The 23,534-nt window shown below is 43.7% G+C and overlaps 2 protein-coding genes across 3 annotated transcripts in view; both read left to right on the top strand.

The window, feature by feature from the left end:
* The first annotated feature begins 30 nt into the window (after positions 1–30).
* Positions 31–6,176, top strand: pycr3 (pyrroline-5-carboxylate reductase 3). 2 transcript variants are annotated; one of them, XM_049011806.1, is made up of 8 exons: positions 31–238; positions 515–607; positions 838–920; positions 1,301–1,365; positions 1,781–1,960; positions 2,054–2,266; positions 2,344–2,436; positions 3,954–6,176. In XM_049011806.1, the coding sequence occupies exons 3-8, from the start codon at positions 839–841 to the stop codon at positions 4,134–4,136; spliced, it is 816 nt and encodes a 271-aa protein (XP_048867763.1). In that variant the 5' UTR covers positions 31–238; positions 515–607; position 838; the 3' UTR covers positions 4,137–6,176. The 2 variants fall into 2 exon arrangements, with proteins under 2 accessions (XP_048867763.1, XP_048867762.1); XM_049011805.1 differs by lacking the exon at positions 31–238 and having other exon boundaries at positions 252–607.
* A 7,126-nt stretch (positions 6,177–13,302) lies between these two features.
* The window catches only part of LOC125739860 (uncharacterized), a 409,273-nt gene continuing 399,041 nt past the window's right edge, over positions 13,303–23,534 (top strand). Inside the window, exons 1-3 of the mRNA XM_049010379.1 lie at positions 13,303–13,465; positions 19,959–20,282; positions 20,693–21,013. Coding sequence (XP_048866336.1) covers positions 13,420–13,465; positions 19,959–20,282; positions 20,693–21,013 — 691 coding nt within the window. The 5' untranslated portion in view covers positions 13,303–13,419. The remainder of the gene's footprint in view (positions 13,466–19,958; positions 20,283–20,692; positions 21,014–23,534) is intronic.

Below are 23,534 nucleotides of genomic sequence, written 5' to 3'. Positions count from 1 at the left end.
CCCCCCCCCACGTTCCCATCAGTTCATGTTTTATTATAAATATTTCACTCAGATCGCATGTAAACGCATGTAATAATCTTATGTAAGAAAACAACCCAACAGCACGAATATGATAATGATGTAATGATAATCATATCACCGCCATTATGATCAACGACTTAATGTTTGATCGAAAAGTTGAAACTCCGAGAAAGTGTTCAGTTGTCCGCAAAGTTACGGGCACTCAGTATTACCCCGGGTTAGTAAGTAGTCGTCCCATTTTCAACTAACGTGTGCATCTGTTGTGTAAAACGCTTTTTACTATCAAGTCAAATGAGTCTTTGAAATCTTTTAATGTCATACGAGACTAACTACGGATAACTGATATTGTAGTTTTAAATACTACCAAGTCACCTGTTAAATTTGCGTTACATTGAACTTAACCTAAAGATCGCGATATTAGGAGTACATGCTATTTAACAGCTTCGGGTAACACAAGTTGTCTTATTGATTACTGAGGATCGTTACTTTACAGTTCCGCGCTGACAAGGACATACGTGTAGCAATTTTCCTGATCTGATAATAATTATTAGATTGGTGGAACCAGACCAGAGGGATCCTGGAACAGGTAGGGGTTTCCGTCAATTAGGTGTTTTTCACGTTGTTAATCGTGTCGGCATTTATCCATGGATATGTTACTAATGTGCATAACAGGCGACGCTCAAAGACACGTTAACTGGCGATTATGAAGTTCAATGCTTGATATCGCGCATAACATCGATGCGTGTTGATCTTTTTCAGATATTATATATTCACATCTGGACTAATGCACCTCACAACAAGGTTTTTCTATTACAGAATGGAGCCATCCGAGGTGAAGATAGGGTTTATTGGTGCTGGAAGTATGGCCTTTGGCATTGCTAAGGGGATCTTACTTTCAGGTAAGGATGTCCAAGGTTTTACCTAGTAAATACCTGTAAGTCTGTATAATAGTCCTAATAATCAAAATAAATGAAATAATTAAAATTTATTATTAAATAATCAAATAAAATTATTTCCTGAAAGATTTTTTCGGCACATTTTTTTTAATTTACGTCTATTATTGCTTTTCTAGCTCTTCTATCCCTGTAAGTTTACACTGATAACTTTGTATGCCGGTAGATATACGTTTTGCTAACTGAATTATATCGTTAAACTGCAAGCCCCGCCCCGAGGAACACAATCTTGTTTCGTCTAGCTTAATTTCCTAAGCGAGTGCGCCCCCTGCTGGTACAGCAGCCCCTTTGCAGCCGTCTCCTTACTCCCGTGTGCTGCCCTACAGGGGGCGTCCTAGCCACGAACGTGACGGTGAGCGCTCCCTCCTCCAACAACCTGGGACGCTTTAAGGTACTTAAAGTGCTCAGCCTGCTATATGTTTCCTCTCTTTTTTTCGTGCCTAACTATCCTTAGGGGGAAAAAACGCTTTATTTACATTTTGTTTCACACAATTAGCATCAGTGGTGAGTGATGCTGATGAAAAAAATTAGTAGGCAAGAAGGTAATATATTTTTACAATATCACAATTAGTGCATTTTTCCAATGAAGAGAGAAAATCTCTTTTTACACGAAAATAACATTTGTTATTTCACAGTTACTTAATGACGTTTCATAATTTGATCTGAAAAATCGCAGAGGTACTACAATCGCTCTTATTTAACATGCGAAGGAGGATTGTATAATGCTGTAATTATGGTTATAGTTACAGTAATAATTCCTTTGCATCTCCCTCAGCCCGAGCCCCCTTATTGCCTTTCCCTCTCAGGAGCTGGGCGCAGCTGTGACCCACTGTAATACTGAAGCAGTAGCTGCCTCGCGCCTCATCTTCCTCGCTGTGAAGCCCCACCTGGTCCCGGCGATCCTGCGTGAGGTCGCCCCTCGCGTTACCCGCGAGCACGTTGTCGTCTCTGTAGCTGCGGGCGTAACCATAGCAACACTGGAGGAAGTGAGGAGCATCTTTTCTGACTTTTCTGCTGGATGGGGGACGTAGGTTTAAACATTGGTACTGAATTGTGACCCCCCTCCCCTTTCTGGCCAGCTCCTCCCTCCCGAGTCTGTTGTCCTTCGCCTTATGCCCAACCTCCCCTGCATGGTCCAGGAAGGGGCCTTACTCTTCTCGCGGGGCTCCAGGGCAGGGCCCGATGAGGGAGCGCTGCTGAAGACCCTGCTGCGGCCCTGTGGCCTGGTGGAGGAGGGGCCTGAATCCTGGATCGATGCCCACACCGGGCTGAGCGGCAGCGGCGTGGCCTTTGTGAGTCCCGGGGGGCTGCTTGTGGCTGATAGTCTGGCCGGTCGTAATACTCTGAGTGACTGGACTGGTGCCCCCAGGTGTACCTGTTTGCAGAGGCGCTCGCTGACGGCGGGGTGAAGATGGGCATGCCCAGCGCTCTGGCCCAGCGCATCGCAGCACAGACCGTCCTGGTCAGTTCTCTCTGTGTGCCTGTCTGTGTCTCTCTCATAGCTGTGATGTCAGCCTTTCTGTATCAGTGTGTCTCTGCCTTATTTGTATGTCAAGTTAATTTTATTTTCAAAAAAACATGTGCTGCTTCTATTCGACCATGTAAATTAGTGATAATAAAAATGGGGCTTCTGAGACATCGAAACAATTGGGAAAAAATTGATTTGGGAGAAAGTTTGAAACATCGTTTCTAGCAGCCAAATAGTGCTCCGCAGACACTGTCTTGGAGAAATGTGTAGAAATGCATGTGATATTAGTAAAGGTATGTTCAGTGAACACATAACAGGCAGTCCCCGTGTTAAGAACGTCCAATTTTACAAACAACTCATACTTATAAATGGTTGGTCATGAAGCCTATGTTAAAAATGTAGGTTAAGTGCAGTGGTTTTTAATAAGACGCACTCACTACTTTGTGATGTCCGTGAACATTGCACGGTTACAGCAGCTCGTCGACTCGAGGTTTACAGTAACTATAATTCTTTTTTTATGTACTTCATTCTTATTTTTTCGCACCCACAAATCTGACTTAAAGACAGACTTAGGGAGCAGATTTTGTGCTACCTGTACTTAACTTGGTAGAAATGGATGAATGTGATGTTTTAAAATTTGAAACACCAGAGGGCAACATAACCTTTCTTACAGAATTAGGCATAATCATTCTCGGCATCTTGTTACAGCCTGTTGAAGCATACCAGGGTTAGCTAGGTGTTAAACTCCTACATAATTGCCACTATTAAGTATGAGTTGTCCGACTTACAGACAACTCATACTTCTGAACGGACCGCAATATAGGCTGCTATGTTAAAAATTCGAAAACGTTCCAATACAGAAGTATCATAAATGTTTTGAAATGTTTCTAAACCCTGTTTCAAATTTCACTAGTATAAGCACATACCTTTAGGAAATGATCATTGTGGGGAAACATCATCACAGGGTCAGCGTGTGGCTCAGTATTCAGAAGGTCACCAGGTCAAACCCAGCCTCAGCACGTCTGCAGGTCCCTGAGCACGGCCCTTAACCCCCAGCTACCTGGGCGCCCCAACAGGTGGCTGCCCTTCACGGACAGATCATTTCCCCATGGGGATCAATAAAGTATCTATTATTATTATTATCACCATTTTAGGTGGGTAAGCGTCATCATTTTTAGTTTAGGTGACCGAGGGATGATGTCTGGCTGATCCTGAATCAGTTGAGTAGAAATAATCCAATGAATGGAGACCTTCATAACCTCCTTAAGAACAGCAGTGTGGACTGATTAGTCCTGTGTAGACGCAGTGATGCCAGAGAGGCAGATAGACTGGAAGAAGGTGAGGGACTTGTGAGGTGAGAGGATGGATGTAGTGTCAGTCATTCTAGGGCAGGAGGCAAGAGCGACGCAATTGGACGGCACCATGTGAGACACGCCCACTCCCTGACCCTGAATCATGTCCCTCGGACGCAGCATAACCCTCACCTCTCCTGGATGTCCTCCCGTCCACAGGGAGCCGGCCGGCTTCTGCAGGACTCCGGAAGGCACCCGGCCCAGCTGCGCTCTGACGTCTGCACACCAGGGGGCACCACCATCTATGGACTGCATGCCCTGGAGCTGGGGGGACTCCGGGCTGCGGTGATGGGGGCTGTGGAGGCGGCTACAGAGAGGGCCAGGGAGCTGGGCAGGAAGTGAGCTCACAGAGACATGGGTGGGAATCCTGGTGATGTGGCGGCGTTGGCATGGTAACGAGATGGCATCCTGCATGTTAATAGGTGCTGGAACCCCTTAATCTCCATGACAACACAATGTGGATTGATGTCAATTAGTTCATTAGCTTAATGTGATTACTTCCAGTAATTTTTTTCATTTGACTGTAAGCTAACTGTCTGAGTAACTGTGACCATTTCACATTTCTGGAAAGAAAAATTGTTGTATTTGGACCTTTTATTTATTGTGATCATTTTGTCCACCTTTTACTTAAAAAAGATTTTAAGAGATGCGCTTCCTCGTTCCCTTATGCTGTAGTCTGACGACAGCTAATTACGTAGAGCTTCATTCTGTCTCACTCAGTTTAACTGAAGATCCTATTAATGTACTACTGCTGTAATCTGTTAATGTAACATATTTCATGCTGTGCATTATTGGAAACCTGTATGCAGCATGCTTCTGTAATGACAATGCAGGACAGAGGGTCTCGGTGAATGTGGTCTGGACTCTGTCCTTGAGGGAATAATGATGATGGGTAAAACATGGTGTTTCAGTTAGCTGCACAGGGGCTTCACACCCCCAGGGTTCTGGGTTCGACTCCCACCCCTGGCTCTGTGTGTGCGGAGTTGGCATGTTCCGCCCATGTCAGTATGGGTGTCCTCCAGGCTATCTGCTGTCTGTAAATTGCCCACATCCCATGCAGGGTGTCCCCAGCCCTGGAGGACGCACTTCGGCTTGTGCTGTACCCTGATACACAAGCAAACACTGTTTAGCCAGTAATCATGTTTTCTGGTATTACTTAATTATTTTTTTGGGGGTGTGTGTTTGGGGTGGGGGGTACATTTAACAGCCTACTAACCCAGTCAGCACAGTTTCACTGTACTATAATAAAGATCAAACCCAGGATAGAGGGGCTTGGTGAATGTGGTCTGGGCCCTGTGCATGAGGGTCACTGTGTGAGAGACGCTGTAGAAGGACAGAGTCACTGCCCTGGGATCCAGGTACACCCCAGTCCTGGAGGAGGGGGAGGGGCAGATACTGCACATTCTACTTTATTGTGTTGGAATGAGTAAGTGGACCATGAGCAGTACAAACGCCCAGACTTGTCGTTGTATCCAAGTGCACTGTCAAATGTCCCCCACAATGCAATAAAAACCTGTTATTTTGACGTTATGGAGACCACTTCAGGTCACCACAAAGATCTGTGATTGCAGTCAAGAATCTAAAAATGCCAAACATCTCATATTTTCGGGGCTGGGTTGGGTCATTTTGGGATTAGATTTTTCCCCATAGAAATGAATGGAAAGTCCCCAGAAAGATATAATTACAAATGTGTGTTTGTGTGTGTGTGTGATGGCTGTGATGTGATACACACATAATCAGGTTAAAACGCTGCATCAAACCAAATGTGTATATTAGAAAAATAAAAAGATCATTACCTTCTAGAACATATGTTGAATAACTGCAAAAACATACGTGATTAATGCAGTTTTCATTAGAGATGGCACAAAGTTATTTGGCACAAAGTGAAAGGCATTGCTGTTACGCTACAGGAGGAAATCCATGGCAGGCATGATTTACTCGAGTCTGTTTCTTTGTCTTATTCAGGTACAGCTTTAACGAAGATGAGCAGGAATATTTCTTCGTGCCACTTCAATGTGCTCTATTAGCTCACTTCACATTTCAGCCTGTGCTCTATCAGCTCACTTCACATTTCAGCCTGTGCTCTATCAGCTCACTTCACATTTCAGCCTGTGCTCTATCAGCTCACTTCACATTTCAGCCTGTGCTCTATCAGCTCACTTCACATTTCAGCCTGTGCTCTATCAGCTCACTTCACATTTCAGTCTGTGCTCTATCAGCTCACTTCACATTTCAGCATGTGCTGAATTCAGAATTCAGCATACGGCTGATTCTGGCTCGGCGTGGTTTGAGAACCAGCCTGCGTTTCCACTGATTTCAAAAAGGAATGGAACAGAAATGTCACTTAGGTGGAAATGGGAATAAAGTAAAGCTTAATCTGTATTTCGTTTTTTTAATTTATTTTGCTGAACCAAAAAAAGGTTTCTGGGGAGCATGACACTGTGTACTGTCTCTACTGCCTGTATCCGCTTTTGTCTCCGTAATGTTGTCTGTCTGTGTATGTTAGTTTATTCCCACTTACTGTTTTACTGCTGCCATTTTAAGGATCGTGCAGTATTGCTAAAAACTGAACTTTACCATCCGCCTCATAATTTCTTCACCATACGAACCCCATAATATTTTATCTATATTCTAAATATCACTTTCAGATGATGGATCCAACGGTGCTTAATAGGACATTCAAACTCTGTGATATTTGTTTGTAGCCATTTCCTGCCTCATGCATTTGAATGACTTTGTTTCTCACATCAGCAGAATGCTCCTTTGTCTTCATTTTTGCAGTGATTGTCTAATAAAGACAATGGCCCCGTCATGCCCGGCTCGTACGATCCTCGTGTGTGCCACGCCCCCTGATTATCCACGTGTGCTTCCCCGATCTAGCCCAGCTGTGTCCTATTATTTTTGCCCAGTCCTGTCTATTTGAGTCCACGTCTTGCCTTGGTTTTCGTCCATCATTAATGTTAGTTAATGTGAGTTGCTCGGAGTTTGTCACTGTCTGCCCTGTCTCTTCCGTTCCGTTCCTTCCATCCATCCATTTTCCAAACCGTTTATCCTACTGGGTCGCGGGGGGTCCGGAGCCTATCCCGGAAGCAATGGGCACGAAGCAGGGAACAATCCAGGATGGGGGGCCAGCCCATCGCAGGGCACACTCACACACCATTCACTCACACATGCACACCTACGGGCAATTTAGCAACTCCAATTAGCCTCAGCATGTTTTTGGACTGTGGGGGGAAACCAGAGTCCGTTCCGATCCATAATAAAAACCCTGAATTGTCTGCCTGCCTGCCTGCTCGCCCGTTCAACCTGCAACCTGACAGAATGACAAATCTGGGGAAGATGGACTCTGACGCGGACTAAATATGAAAGACGAGTCGAAAAATAACAAGAAACAGCTGGGCATGATCAGGGAAGCACACGTGGATGATCAGGGGGCGTGGCACACACGAGGATCAGACGAGCCAGGCGTGACAGGCCCTACCAAAGGATGCATTTATATTTATATACAGAGAGAAACATCTAGACTAAGTAGTACATAATTATGTTTAATTATGGTCTGTTGTGTCACTTTTGTGTTGTTTGTGATGCATTTGTCATTTGTGTAAATATACTGTAAATATATTTGCCATTTGAAAATATACTGGAACAAAAGAGTTAACATAAATGTTGTTTGATAAAATTATGTACATATATATAATTTAATAACTTGTATTGACCTTATTCAAAAACAAAAAATCGAGCCACCCAGTGATCAGAAACCAAATCTGATGGCTTTGTTTATCCACAGGGGTTTGAATACTTCTGCAAATAGCACATATTAGGTTTTTATTTTTATCTTGATAGTGTTAGCAGACATTATTTTCTCATTTGAAAATATACAGGAACAAAGGACTTCGTGTTGTTTGAGAAAACTGTGTACATATTTATCAGGAGGGTTGAATACTTTTTCAAGCTACTGTATACCGTTTGGTTTATATGTTGACATTGGTAAAAAATAATCTAAAGAATTCTATGTCATACATGTAATAATTATTTTAGCTAAATTTCATATACATAAATCAAAATTTAGCCATTGTACAACTTCATGTATAGTATTTTAATATACTGCTTTGTTTCATTTTCAAACAATTTTTACTTCTAAAAATAAGACAACTGTGAAAAAGATCAATATATGCTCCCTGTTTAATGTCATTGGAAAGCCCCCCACCCCCCCGGGCTCAAATGTTCTACGTCTGTATTAATGACTTTCTTGTTTGTACTTATCTGATATCAATTTAAATTAAAAGCTAGTCAGCCCGTTCCAGCGCATGATAAAAGCCGTCAGCTGGCCTCCTTTAAATAAAATATAGGCCAAATTATTTACTTTGACAAGAATAACGTTTAAATTATGCCAAACAGTCTATCTGTGATTCCCCACTCGTCCGATCCTCCCGTGTGCCACGCCCCCTCATCTACCGCATGTGGATTCCCTGTGTTCACCAGCTGTTTCCTCTTACTATCATTAGTTCTTGGTTCCTCCTGACCCCATCAGTGTCCTTGAGCAAGACACTGAACCCCAAATTGCTCCCGGTGAGCAGGTTGGCGCCTTGCATGGCAGCCTCTGTCGCCGGTGTATGAATGTGGTGTGTGGATGGGTGAATGTCAGGCATAAAATGTACAGCGCTTTGAGTACTCATAGGAGTAGAAAAATGCTATATAAATGCAGTCCATTTACCATCCTAATACCTAATGGCAGTCAAGGTGCTGTTGTCTAGCCTGTAGAGATCTGTGCGTCCCTCCATGGATATGCCTCCTCAGAACATCACTGACCCACCACCAAACCGGTCATGTTGAACAATGTTGCAGGCAGCATAACGTTCTCCACAACTTCTCCAGACCCTTTAACGTCTGTCACGTGTGCTCAGGGTGAACCTGCTCCCATCTGTGAAAAGTACAGGGCACCAGTGGTGGACCTGCCAATTCTGGTATTCTATGGTAAATGCCAATCGAGCTCCATGGTGTTGGGCAGTGAGCACAGGGCCCACTAGAGGCCCTCAGGCCACCCTCATGAAGTCTGTTTCTGATTACTTGGGCAGAGACATTCACCCTAGTGGCCTGCTCTGGCCATGTTAAAGGTTGGGTTTTTTCCATGTTACGCCTAATGGGCTACATTAGGCTAACTAATGTTTCACATAATTGAACTTGCTAAATTGCCCATAGGTGTGCATGTGTGAGTGAATGGTGTGTGAGTGTGCCCTGCGATGGGCTGGCCCCCCATCCTGGGTTGTTCCCTGCCTCGTGCCCATTGCTTCCAGGATAGGGGTTGTGAAGGGAACAGTATCAGTAATACTGTCCATAGAGACATTTCAAAGCCAAATTTGGATATCAAAACAAGTGTATTTGATGTTAGCTTGTAATGGTGTGTTAATATCAAGCATTTCTCTTTCATTTTTTATGTTTATATATGGTTACAAACGTTACATGCTTCATACCCATATTATTTTACTGCTTTGTAATGTTGTTATGACAACCTAAATCCATTCAGTAAGGCACATTCATACTGTATAATAGCTCCACATATTGTTATTTTATGTATGCCATCTCTAGGATAGGCAAATGTCTATTTATGGTTTGTGTTTTATTGTATTACATTTTATTTGCTATACCTACCTCTATACTTTTGATATGCTCATTTGGGACTAATAATTATTTCAGCCAGCTATGGCATTTGATTGGTTGAAAATTTAATAGAGGAGGGTTAGTGTGTCATGTCCTGCCCACCTTATCTGCCTGACCCTGATCCTCTTGTGTGCTTCCTGGACACAACATGCCACACCCGGTGCTCATAGTCTTACCTCTTCCTTCCCTTCTGTTGATCACTCCCATCTGCCTCCTGTTTACTCCCTTGTTAGTCTTGTATTTAAGAGCTTCCCAGTCCAGCATTCCCCAGGTCTGTCATTGACCTTGTTACCCTGCGTTGTTTGGCCCCTGCTTTCCTGGGTCCCATGTTTGGATCTATTGTGATCCTGTTTATTTTCTGTTTGTTTCCTTAATTCAATAAAACTGCCTGAATATTGCCTGCTCTTGCGTCCTCTGTTCCCTCGATTATAACAGACCAGCTCTTCATAGGAGCCTTTTGTGCTCTGTCTCTTTAGGAGCAGTATCCCCCTACGACCAGCCTCCTACCTCTGCATGAACCTCTGGTATGCATGCTCCACTGCCGAACACTACTTTGTCCTCCTTCACCAACACCTGTCATCTAGTTCCAACCCCTGCAGTGAGGTGAGTGCTTGAGGAGAGCACGTTGTTCATGAAAGTAGAGCAGATGTTGTCCACCTCACCGCTGATCAAACTGCTGGCTCACGGGAACCAGTTGCTGATCAGTCCATTGACTCACTGATGCCCAATGCAGGAAGCGGAGACTGAAGCAGCATATTGAACTCACGTCAGAGCATCCTTGACATGCCCGGCCCAAGAGAGGCTGCTCCTGTGCCCCTCCTGGGTGAGGTTTCTGCCATAACTGCAGTGCTGTGCTACCATTCCTGTCTCTGTTTTAATTCTGAAGGTCCCTTGTTATCCTCCTGCCCCTGTCCTGCAGTCCCCTCGTCACCCTCCTGTCCCGCTGACACCTCAGTGCCACCCAGTCCTGTCGGTCCTCTGAAACCCAAGAGGAACTGTGTTCCTAGGTCGGTACCTGGCTCCCCAGGACTGATGCCTGGCTTCATGGGGACTGGAAGACTCCCTGGATTTTACCCATCTTCATCAGCCATACCTCAGTTCTGGTCCCTTTGCCTTGTCCCACATCAATTATGTGGTGGCCTGTATTCCCTGTGGTCCCTATCTTAGTTTCTGTCCACGCTATCCTGGGGTATGTTGGTGGTTCCCTGTGTTGTCCTTGTCCTGCCCATACTTATGTCTTGTGTGTGGTTCTGTGCCTCAGTTTGGTTCCTGTTGGATGTTTGTTCTGTCCCATCCTACCTTGGTGCTGGCCCAGTGTATCCTTCCATACCCTGTCTGTTCTGCCCTTTTGGGTCCTCTCTCCAGCTTGTCCTTTGTGCCCAGAGGCCATGCTTTTTGGGAGGTGCTCGCATATACTGCCCATCATCTCTGCCTGATCCTCTTGTGTCCTCCCTGCTGTAGCTTTAACAAGCCACTCCTGGTGCTCATTAACCTTACCTCTTGTTCCTGCCCTTATTTTATCACTCCCATCTGCCTCCTGTTTACTCCCTTGTTAGTCTTGTATTTAAGTGCTTCCCAGTCCAGCATTCCCAGGTCTGTCATTGATGTTACCCTGTGTTGTCTTTTCCTTGCCTTCCTGCTTCCCCTGTTCAGATCCCTCATGATCCTGTTTTTCTGTTGCCTCAATTGAATAAAATGTTTTGAGTCTTGCCTGCTCCCGTTTCCTACGTTCCCTCGATATGACATATCAGAGTGTTTTGGCTCTCTGCTCTGTCAAGGTCACCCAGAGTGGACTGTTAAAAATTCCTCTTACTCTTGGCACATACAGGATGTATGGTATTTTTTAGAATTTGTCTTTTACAGGTTTTCACCACAAATAATATTTCTTGTAAAGAGCAATAGGCCTCCTGTATGCAATGTGTGATCGATACCCAACCTCCCACCTCCGGGTCTTAGACCTCACTATTTTAATTCCTGTCTATGGCCCTGAAGGGGTGTTGTGGGGACCATGGTCATAGCACAGGGGGAGTACCCCCCCCCCCCACAGGAAGTAGAATTGGAGGGTGAGGACAGCTCACTTTGTATGCAAATCAAGGCAATTTTATTGTCTTGCAGACAGTTTCCTGCTGATGTAGAGCCCCAGCCACACATGTCACAGCCAGCCATTGCTGTAAGTGATGATGTTGGTCAGGTGGGCTCTGCAAAGGCAGCATGACCATAAAGTTTATGGTCAGTTGGTGAGAAGGAGCAACACCCCATTTAAACCGAACAGGAGAGTGCAGAACCTGTATAAACCAAGCGGAGGGGAGAAAGTGGGTTTTCATTGGATTTAAGTCCTGGGTCACAGACAGAGAAACAGTGACAGTATGGAGAATCATAATCTGTGTAATGAAATGACCGGGTGTGAATTTGGGCATCTGTGTCTGTCGGGGGCTGAGAGAAACACAAAGCGTTCAATCTGAGTGGACTGCAGATAAGGTCCAGATGAAGTGAATCCATGTACTCATCATCTGACTTTGCCCCCCCAGGACAGCCCCCACCCCTGTCTTACAGAGACACCTTCCTATTAGGCCTCTTGTTTCCTACTGATCCACAGAGATTAACATATACTGCAGTGGCACTATAGAAAACTATATAACACATAATAATGGCTGAACCAAAGGCCTGAGGACAGACCCTCTGTATGCAGCACACAGTGTTTATACACCCTCACATGCTGTATGACGACATTTCTGCTTTTCAGAATAAGTGTCTGAGAATATTTTCTGCATAATGCTAATGATTTAGCTGCTTTATGCTCATGCAGAAGAGAAAAATGAGGAAGTTATACAGTTCAAAAAGAAATTTGACATATTTGCTTTACTTGTATGTCTTTTTAATCTCTGAGCTACTTATATAATTATAAAGACCAACTATTAATTGTTTCATTTTTAAGTTATGTTTCTATAATAAGATTCCAGATATTAAACTATTTATTCCTGTAATTGGCAGGACAACAAGTTTAAGGCACAGAAATGCATCAGTACACATACAAACACTCTCGTTATAAAGATTATAGCCTTTGACAGTATGTACTGACCCTCACTGTTTTCTACAGCGTCTCTCCCTCTCAGTTCTTCATTTCAGTTTAGTTGTGAAGCTGAAGAAAATAGCCATAGGTCACATGTATAACACAGAAAGCAGGCAAGCTGCAAGCTAAAGGCTTCTTTAAATGTTGCACTTTGGCTGTACTTGCAGTTCAGTGCAACTAGACATTGCCAGCAAACTGATGGATTTTGATGCCTTACTGTCAGGAGCCCATGTCTTCTGTTGGTCTTGCTGTGCTTCCCCAAAGTCCCTCTGTGTCTTTAGTTTATCCTGATATTAGATGTCTGACTCACACACCTGCCATCCCAGCACTGCTGACTGCTGGCTTTGAATGTGACCATGACTGTGTCTGTGTGCAGTTTGCAGGCTTCCTTTGTTCACATGGCATTTCTCCAGCTTCCAGTGCCCTGCAATGGACTGATGTGCAGTTGAAGGTTTAGCTCACTTTACACTGTGTGCTTCCAGCATTAGGATCCAGATAATTATACTGCTGATAAATAACTATTATAAAACAGAGATAAATCTTTATCATTAGGGAGATCCAACTAAATTTTATGTCTTATTAGAGCATTCTATATATACACAGTAACTCAAATTCATGAAGTCTTCTTTATTCATGCAGATTTTTTATTTTGTGAATGGATAATTTCTATGCATTGATAGTTTATTTTATTCTCTATAGACTAATAATAATGGTCTGACTTTCTGAAGTGCTAAACATTCAGCCTTGTGGTTTTCTCACTTCCTCTTTAAAGTCTCCACTCCGCCTTCACTCTGTTTGCTGTGTGTAAGAATAGAAACGACAGAGACAGTGAAGGTACAGAGGATGAGGAAGTGAGTGTCACTCTCCACAGATCTGGGCTCAGTGACACACACACGTATGGATCCTCTGATGCTCCTGTTTCTTCTCATTGCTGGGCTCACAGGTGGGTGTCACTCATTACAGTGTCAGATACAGTATGGAGATCAGGATGTCAATTGTGACAAGATTCAGCTGCTTTGTGTAACGTTGTCTTGGAAATTGTCAAAACTTTTTGGATTCTTATGGGTGTTTGCATGGGCGTCGTTAGGTCAGATCAGTCGGGGCTATTTTAAGCCTAAGCCTGAGTATTTTAGCCCCGATGTTAATCTTCCTGAGAAAATAGTCGAGCCCCAGGTAAACTTGACTCAGTCCCTGATCTGTTCAGTAACAAGAAACTCAACTTGGTGTTTATATGAAGACATTTGTAATTGCTATGTGTTGTGATCCGCGTGTGAAGAAGGGCAGGTAGGCAGGCTGGAGGTAGGGAAGGATGATGCAGGCAGGCAAAAGATGGGGAAAACTGGGGATTTATTGGGGAAACGACAAGGGAACATGGTCACAGGAACACAACGTCAATGACCGACAGGGAACTGAGGTAAGACACAGACTGAAATAGACAAGACTGGGCAGAAATAATAGGACACAGCTGGGCAAGATCGGGAAAGCACACGTGGATAATCAGGGGGCGTGGCACACACGAGGATCGGACAAACCGGGCATGACACTATGCTAATATTTTAAACATCAGTGTACCATGTGGCACGTTATTGATAATATAAATTTAATATCTAAGTATTCATTGTAATACTGTCATGTGTTTCTTTAGTAATCGAACAGTACAAAGAGTGTTATTGCAAATAAAATGCCCTTGTCTTTTGCATCCTTTGATGTTCTGTGTTGTGTACGATTATCTTACTGGGGTCATTTCAGCAGCACAGGTGGTTATGTGAGCAGACAGCCGGGATGCCGTCAGTCATTTCTGTGTGTACAGTCAGAGGGGTCTAAACACCCAGCTTCATGTGCTACTGCAGCAGGTCTCTGCTTATCAGGGCTCAAGATCAGCCTCAAGCCCACTTCATTCTTCCCTTTTCCATGTGGCTTTCAGGCTGCAGGCGGTCATGCGCGCAGCAGCTTGTGTTCATGCTGCATTTATTGGTGAATGCAGATTATCACGGTCAGTGTCTGCATGCAGCAGTGATATTCCACCAGACCAGTAGAGGGCAGATGTGTTGCAACAAACACAAATTCTTTTTACTTTTTATGAATAAAGTTGTTAGTAGAGGCTTGGGCAGAATAGTGATACTTTTGAAAATACCATATACCGCGCTACAATGTCTGGACAATATGAATTATCTGTGCAGTAAAAATGTAAAAATAGATATGCGGATAACTCCTCACCTCTTGCAATTCTTCTTTCTCTACTATTTCTTGGTTGACTTCTGCTCTGTGAAAGTCAGTGCTTCCACCTGCTGGAAACATCTAGTCAATTATCTTACACAAGCGCATTTGAAGCGCATCGATATGCATGGACTCCGACAAGCAAAAAATCAGCGAGACCTCTGTACAGCAAAACTTCGGATTGCGAGAATAATTCTTTCCAGAAACGTGCTTGTAATCCAAAGCAGTCGTATATCAAAGCGATTTTTCCCATTAGAAATAATGCAAAATCAGATGATTCCACAACCCAAAAATATTAATACAAAAATTATTAATACAAAATATAAAGTAAAAATACATAAAACAAAGTAACCTGCACTTTACCTTTGAAAAGAATCGTGGATGGCGTGAGAGAGACGAGAGGGAGGGGAAGAAGAGGGTCATTGGCGGAGCTAGACTTTTATTTAAGCGGTGGCCAAAGGGTGAGCAAGCGTTTCTCAGAGGAGTCCATATAAATATTGTAATACCTTCAGGTATTATGTGTTCCATGCTATTCTGTTAAGTTAGGTTCTGTACTTATGTGGGTGTGGTTATGGAATTGCGTGTGACTTGGGATGTGAGGGAGAGAGAGTCCGGGGGGTGCGTGAGGTTCGGAGAGCGGGATGCGAGTGAGTCGGTCGGGTGTAGGGATTATGATTGTTTTGTTCCGTTCAACTAGTGTGTGTGGATATAACCGCAGCCGCTTACTGTTAATAAATCCACGTTCTGTAGCAACCCTCGGAGATCTTATTTTCTTTAATCTGGTCATTACAATATGATAAATGAAGGATTTTTTTTTCTCGTAAACACTCATAATAAACATAATAAACAGGCCCTGATTTCTGCTTCTTTTTAAAGAAATGGGAAAAATCCCCTTTTCTCTTCATTCTGTCTCTATACAAAATAAGACACAGCCTGGTGGTTACACTTCATCATGATTGCTAGCAGAGACACAATTAGAAACACTACTGTATTTTAACTAGTTTTCTTTTTATTCCATGTAGCTAGCTATTGCTAAATTAAAATCGATTAATTAAATTAATGAATCTAGGCAGCTAATTAAACCCTCGCATCACAGTATAATGGAGTTGATTTAAAACTTTAATATGACATGCATAGCCCGCTTACATGCAGTAGAAAACTATATAATGACTGGTTCTCCACATATACATTTACCACACGTACAGACTTCAAGCAAGGGCTAGCTTTGCTAAAATAATAAAACAACATTATAATTCAGCATATGCACTAAAACATACATACGTACAAAGACACTGTCTAAAGGACGATCTATATCAGCACGAGCAGGGCTCGTGGCTAATTTAAACGAGACGTGAAGCAGACAGTGCGTGTTCACAGAAATGAATAATGTGCTCTCAAATTGTGAAGTGCAAATATGTAAATGAGTTTGTATTGATGACCGATGGGTGGCAGCTGTGAGCTAAGCCGATGTTGAAAAGTGTTAATAAAGTTTTTCCTCTTGACGGTAAAGAGACAGGAGTTTAACGTGTGTGTGTCAGTCCTCCATAAAGGTTTATATATTCGGCTTAGTATAATATTTTACACGCCATAACCGCTGTAGCATGTATTTCTGCTAACAGTGCGCAACGCTGTCATGTTGATATTTTTTATGTACTGCAAGTGTGTGAGCATTTCTCATTGGGAAGGTAATACAGTGTAATATGTTATAAATACCTGCTTAACTTCCGCTGTTATGAATACCGCGGGTGTGTTTTGGATCATGTAGGAGCGCGTGCCGCTGCCAGAGCTTTTAGCCAACGACGTGTTAGTAAGCAGCACGCACAGGGTACTGCTGCGTCGGTATGCGTTCAGGGGCACTCAGAAATTACAGTTTTCCCCTCAAATCTTTCCCGATCTCCTCATTGGTATATTTTAATGTTAACCATTTTCAGCGGGCTGACACTGGGGGTGGCAAGGGCTCTGTTTGCCACCCCTGACACCCCTTTGGCTCCGCCAAGGGGGAAGACTTCCCCCTCTATTTTGATGTCTGCCTCCCCCACCCCCCAACACCCAGATCACTCATTGCGGTCTAGCTGGACCACCCTTCTTCTTCGCTGCTAGTTGGCTAGGGGGTGGGACCTGGTCCGGGTTGACTTCCTGTCCCAAGAAGGTAGGGGGTCAGTACTGGTGCTGGATCCGTGTCGTTCTTACAGTCTTGTTGAAGCTTTTGGCAAAGTTCTCTTAGGAACTTCAATTATGTATACCTGCATCCACAAATCTGGATATTTTTATGATTACTTTCCTGTTCAAAACATTGTCTATAATGCTGTCAGTGTTGTTAGTATGAAATTCACTCCTGCCTAAATCCCTGACCCAAATTAGAAAGCATAATTCCATGCTATCAGGGTAAATGAATTTATACTCATGCCAGTCTGTATACTACTGCCACACAGTGGACATAAAGAAAACTGCAGTCAATTCTAAAATCATTGTCAGTATACAATTTAGCCTCTGTACCCTATAAAGTGACAAAACCATAACAGGTATAATTGTTTTGCATGTAATGACAAAAAAAATCATTCAATAAATGTTTGTCTGTTCAGCTTATTTGTGATTACAGAGTAATGAAAGTAATTGATTTTACATCCATCCATCCCCCAGCTGCTTAATCTGGTCAGGGTACCTGTTGTCATGATTGGGTGGAATGGAGGACACAGGAGCAGGAGTCAGGGCAAACAAAGGAAGTTTATTTAAACAAATCAAACAGGAAACAAAACAGGATCACACAGGAACAAAAAGGAAGCCTAAGACATGGACAACAGGAATGCACAACATCAATGATGGAACTGGGGACCACAAGACGGGGAAGCAGTTAAATACTGGATTAATGAGGGAGCAAACAGGAAGCAGTTGGGCATGATCAACATGAGTACAGGGATGGATCTTAATACCAAGAACGCAAAGATCATACTTGTGGTCTTGGCAAAACGGTCTTTCAAACTTGCCTTCCAAGAACTGAAATGTCCAGTCAAAATGACTAATTATTCCTAGTATGATTACTTGGGCTTTTTTCACAAATAAAGTTTACATTTACAATATTTGTATTTATTTCAACTCCATACAAACACTATACACGTGTATATTAACCATTCCTGTTTGCCAATCTCCACGAGTCAAAAAAGTGAAAACAGTGGGAAAATACTATCTGAAAGAAACAGCAGAAATGTTACTCTGATTAAGGTACCTCCAATTAAGTACTACCTTACTAACTAGTTATGGTTCGCGCCTTCTTCCTTCGCCACCGCAACAGCACACAAAGAATCATGGGATTGTTCTCATTTGGCAAGGATTAACCCGATGCATCCTTGACATTTGGGGCACAGCAAGACCAACATCTGGGGATTTTTACCATCCTAAAGGAGGATGACGTAAAACGGGTATACGAGAACGCAAGTACGGTCAAGTATGCATATTGAGATTCAGTGCAGGAATGACAGGTGAGACTAAAGAGCACAAGGTGTAGCGTGTTAGAGTCAGGAAGGAGGCAGGAGGGTCAGGCAGGGCAGGTCATGACACCAGTCATCAAGGATCAGTCAGAACTTAAAAATATAAATGTATGAAGAATATTTTTCAATGTATCTGTTGTCTGTCTCTTCATCTGAACTATGCTATTATGATCGAGAGTGGACCGTACTCCTCACTTGTTACGATTTTAAGTTACGCAGTGCACAAATACAATGATCTACAGTACTTTTCATTTTCATAGACTGGCTATGGAAGTAATTTATATTGTTTCACCACCAGAGGGCTCTCATGTTCATTTACTACATTTACGTAAAGTACCTTCATATGGCTGTCAATCTCAGTCTGAGTGTTTTTTAAGAATTCAAGATACTAAAAGCTACTGAATTTGTACTTTAAACTGACAATATGTTGATTAGTCATAAAATATTAAACATTAAATTATATATAAATCCAAGTGATTTCCAAGGCAAATTGTAGGTTATGCACAAAATCAACACACAGACCAATAAAATCTACATAAAGTCAGTTTCGAATTCAGGATGGTTTTTTATGCATTGATAATGATAACCAAGGTCTACATAATCGATAATATAATCATCATTTTTCTTATACTGGAATGGTGCCATTAATATAGAAAAAAAATAAATAAAACATGCCATATTCAACATGCCATGCCCTGCCTACCTGCCCCTCCACTGAACCCAGAAATGAGAAGAAATTTGTTATCACCCTGTGCGTAACCAAAAGCGCACGCAGAAAACTGAAGTATGAACTGGCCTTCAGGGGTGGAGATTAGACCTGCTTGTCTTTCACTCAGTAGCAGGTTTGCAGAGCTAGTTAAGCTCTAGCTGTTTAGACACTGGGGGCAGCATGGGGGCCTCACACCTCCAGGCTTGTGGTTTTGGTATCTGGCCCAGCTCTCTGTGTAGAGTTTGCATGTTCTTCCTGTATCTGTATTTATTTCCTCTGAGTTCTCTGGTTTCCTCTCACATTCCAAGGGTACATAGTTCAGGTGAATTGGTGCCTCTAAAAGTGCCCATAGTGACTTTGTTAGTGTTTACCCTGTGATAGACTGGCATCCTGTCCTGGGTGTTCCCCTGCCTTTGTGACAGACTGGCATCCTGTCCTGGGTGTTCCCCTGCCTTTGTGACAGATTGGCATCCTGTCCTGGGTGTTCCCCTGCCTTTGTGACAGGCTGGCATCCTGTCCTGGGTGTTCCCCTGCCTTTGTGAGAGACTGGCATCCTGTCCTGGGTGTTCCCCTGCCTTTGTGACAGACTGGCATCCTGTCCTGTGCTGCCTCAGATTAGCTCCATGCTCCCTGTACTTTACTGACTGTGTATTTAATAAAGTGGTTTCCTCTCAGACCCTAAAACAGGGTTGCCTAAATGGTAAACTCTAGACTGAAACACAATTCAATACATTCCCCCCCATCCCTCGTCAGTAAATGATGTGGACCTTGGCTATGTTGCTCTGTTGGGGATTATAGCTGAGTGACCCTCCCCTAGAACACACCTGCTTTGTTTTCCTGTGACTTTCCCTTGTTCTTATGGAAAAATAACAGTCTTGCTGTTTCACCTCCTCACTGTCCTCTTAAACCCATCTCTCCGTGCCATGACTCCTGGTACAAGTGTTACACAAACTGATAATATATAATATTAACCAGAGATACTGTGATTCTGAAATTGCGAATTCAGTTCATTGTTTTCCCCACAGGTGCTGACAGTGTGTCCTCAGTAGGAGAGGTGTCTGTACAGAGAGGAGGATCTGTCACCATCCCATGTTCCTATGAAGACAGTTATAAAACACATGTGAAATACTGGTGCAGAAGGGGTTATAGGTATACATGTACTCCCATAGTACACACTGACTCTCCACAGACGAAGGGTAAAGTGTCAATCAGAGATGATCCTGACCAGCGAGTCTTCACTGTGACCATGAACAATCTGACAGCTGTGGACTCTGGTTCCTACTGGTGTGGTGTGGAGAACAGCAGAAATTCAGCTGTGGGAACACAGGTTTATCTGTCAGTCACTGAGGGTAAGATATCTGTACTGCAGATCGTAGCCAATTAGATTCACAGTATGTAACATGTCATTCAGGTAGAAAGGAAGGATATTAACACAAATACGGGAGAAAATATTTTAATAAATAGTTGAAAACACAAGTTTACATAAACTTCAGAAAAAGACAAAAACTTTTTTTTCTCACTGCTGGACATTTAATCAGAGTAAATCTATTTTAGGTCAGTTAGGATCAGCAAATTTTTTTTGTATTTGTTAAATGTCAGAATAAAGAGAGAATTTTTTTTTTTTATCCTTTTGTCCTTTGCTTTAGCTTCACATGGGTATGAAATATATGTGTATAATATTAACATAACTGGCTCATATTCATAACTATTTTATTGTTATGTAAATATCACAGTGTTTGTTCCTAATCTGTGTGTTCAGGTTCCCCAGGGCTGTCAGTGGACAAACAGGAGGTGACGGGTGTGGAAGGAGACAGTGTCACTGTTCAGTGTCGCTATACAGACAGTTACAGTCAGAAGCAGTGGTGTAAGGTCAGGCGCTCCTGTGTGTCAAGTTCTTCGGGTTTGGATGGGAGGCCTGTCCTGATCAGGGATGACAAAGTAAAGAAAGTCTTCAGTGTGACAATGAGGGGACTGGAGAGGAAGGACACAGGCTGGTACTGGTGTGATGATGATAGATACCAGCAGATCCCAGTTCATATTACTGTCAGTCTGAGAACTGCAACCACAACCAGCACTGAATGTAAGTATTAACCTAAAATCTGACTATAAATCATTTATGCTTAAATTTGCTTCGATAAATAATTTATGAGCCTAACAGTCTTACTAAAGAAGGGAGTCTGTCTGTTTTGTTGGATAAATTGGGGGGGGGGGGGTAGGCTTTCCCAGGGCATTACAAGGCCAGATCCAACTGCTGTCTGGCACCCATTCAGCACAAGCCTCTATATTATACAGCTCTGGAAAAAATTAAGATGTCACTGCTATATTTTTAAACCAGTCACCTTTTTTAAAATCTATGTAGAGGGTAGAAGCAAGTTTTTTAATGCCAGAGACGACTTTCAACTTATACGGCTGTGACTCATAAATCAGAGGATGACCTCATGTGACTTTAAAGAACATTAAATGGTGTGAAGTGCAAGGAATAAAGCAAGTAAGAGGCTTTTCATCAATGAGAAACAGGGAAGAGATAGGTTGGAGTTTGCCAAAGAAAGTACATTATGCACAGACGCTTTCCCATAAACTGAGAAATAAGTGAAACCAAATGAGAAGAGGGGAGAAGGATTTAGGTACTGGAGATGCCAGTTTATACATGGAGATGACCGGATGATTTCAGAACTGACTGCAGTATTCTTTTTGTCAGTTATGTAGCAGCAGTATACAGGAGTGGTCTTATTCTGTCTTGTGGCTGGTGTGTGTATAAATTCATCTACCCTGATAGCATGGAATTCTGCATCCAACTTTGTCTTAGGGATTTAGGTTGGAGTGAATTACATACTAACAACAGTATGTCAGAATAATATAATACACAATATTTTTACCAGAATGTTAATCACAAAAATATTCAGATTTGCAGATATAGTCATGCATAGTTAAAGGAACAGGAAATCTGACAGGAATGGGTTCCTAAGAAAACTTTGTCACAGCCTGGCATCCTGTCCTGGGTGATCCCCTGCCTTTGTGACAGACTGGCATCCTGTCCTGGGCGTTCCCCTGCATTTGTGACAGACTGGCATCCTGTCCTGGGCGTTCCCCTGCCTTTGTGACAGACTGGCATCCTGTCCTGGGTGTTCCCTTGCCTTTGTGACAGACTGGCATCCTGTCCTGGGTGTTCCCCTGCCTTTGTGACAGACTGGCATCCTGTCCTGGCTGTTCCCCTGCCTTCGTGACAGACTGGCATCCAGTCCTGGCTGTTCCCCTGCCTTTGTGACAGACTGGCATCCAGTCCTGGCTGTTCCCCTGCCTTTGTGACAGACTGGCATCCTGTCCTGGCTGTTCCCCTGCCTTCGTGACAGACTGGCATCCTGTCCTGGGTGTTCCCCTGCCTTCGTGACAGACTGGCATCCAGTCCTGGGTGTTCCCCTGCCTTCGTGACAGACTGGCATCCAGTCCTGGCTGTTCCCCTGCCTTCGTGACAGACTGGCGTCCTGTCCTGGGTGTTCCCCTGCCTTCGTGACAGACTGGCATCCTGTCCTGGGCGTTCCCCTGCCTTTGTGACAGACTGGCATCCTGTCCTGGGTGTTCCTCTGCCTTTGTGACAGACTGGCATCCTGTCCTGGGCATTCCCCTGTCTTTGTGACAGACTGGCATCCTAACCTGGGTGTTCCCCTGCCTTTGTGACAGACTGGCATCCTGTCCTGGGTGTTCCCCTGCCTTCGTGACAGACTGGCATCCTTTCCTGGGTGTTCCCCTGTCTTTGTGACAGACTGCCATCCTGTCCTGGGTGTTCCCCTGTCTTTATGACAGACTGGCATCCTGTCCTGGGTGTTCCCCTGCCTTCGTGACAGACTGGCATCTTGTCCTGGGTGTTCCCCTGCCTTCGTGACAGACTGGCATCCTGTCCTGGGTGTTCCCCTGCCTTTGTGACAGACTGGCATCCTGTCCTGGGTGTTCCCCTGCCTTTGTGACAGACTGGCATCCTGTCCTGGGTGTTCCCCTGCCTTTGTGACAGACTGGCATCCTGTCCTGGGTGTTCCCCTGCCTTCGTGACAGACTGGCATCCTGTTATGGGTGTTCCCCTGCCTTGTGCCCTGTGCTTCCTCAGATCAGCTCCACTGACTCTGTACTGGATAAGCATGTGGAAGATGGACGACTGAGCTAAAATACAGTTCAGCACTTACTCTATGTCATTCAATAGTCGAAAATGAATACATGAATTTGATGTATTTACACATCACAGCCTTAATGTTAAAGGGGTGTGGTCACCACAAAGTAATGATCCCAGTCATTATCATCACTGTACCTTATTACCAGCGACTTAAAGACCTGGATTTCCTCTCAGACCCTAAAACAGGGCTGCCAATTCAGTCCATTGCCCCCCACCCCCCCCCACCCCTGGTCAGTGAATGATGTGGACCTTGGCTATGTGCCCCTGATGGGGATGATAGCTGAGTGACCCTCCCCTAGAACACACCTGCTTTGTTTTCCTGTGTCTTTCCCTTGTTCTTATGGCAAAATGACAGTCTTGCTGTTTCACCTCCTCACTGTCCTCTTAAACCCATCTCTCTGTGCCATGACTCCTGGTACAAGTGTTACACAAACTGATA

Source organism: Brienomyrus brachyistius, chromosome 4, assembly GCF_023856365.1.
Source record: "Brienomyrus brachyistius isolate T26 chromosome 4, BBRACH_0.4, whole genome shotgun sequence".
NCBI lineage: Eukaryota > Metazoa > Chordata > Actinopteri > Osteoglossiformes > Mormyridae > Brienomyrus > Brienomyrus brachyistius.
The sequence above is the reverse complement of the archived record's forward strand: the minus strand, read 5'-3'. Positions and strand labels throughout refer to the sequence as shown.

Coding starts and splice junctions, on each gene's coding strand:
- pycr3 (XM_049011806.1), top strand. CDS start 839: ATGGAGCCATCCGAGGTGAAGATAGGGTTTATTGGTGCTGGAAGTATG. Junction 1,366..1,780: donor ACAACCTGGGACGCTTTAAG/GTACTTAAAGTG, acceptor TTTCCCTCTCAG/GAGCTGGGCGCAGCTGTGAC. Junction 2,267..2,343: donor GCGGCAGCGGCGTGGCCTTT/GTGAGTCCCGGG, acceptor TGGTGCCCCCAG/GTGTACCTGTTTGCAGAGGC.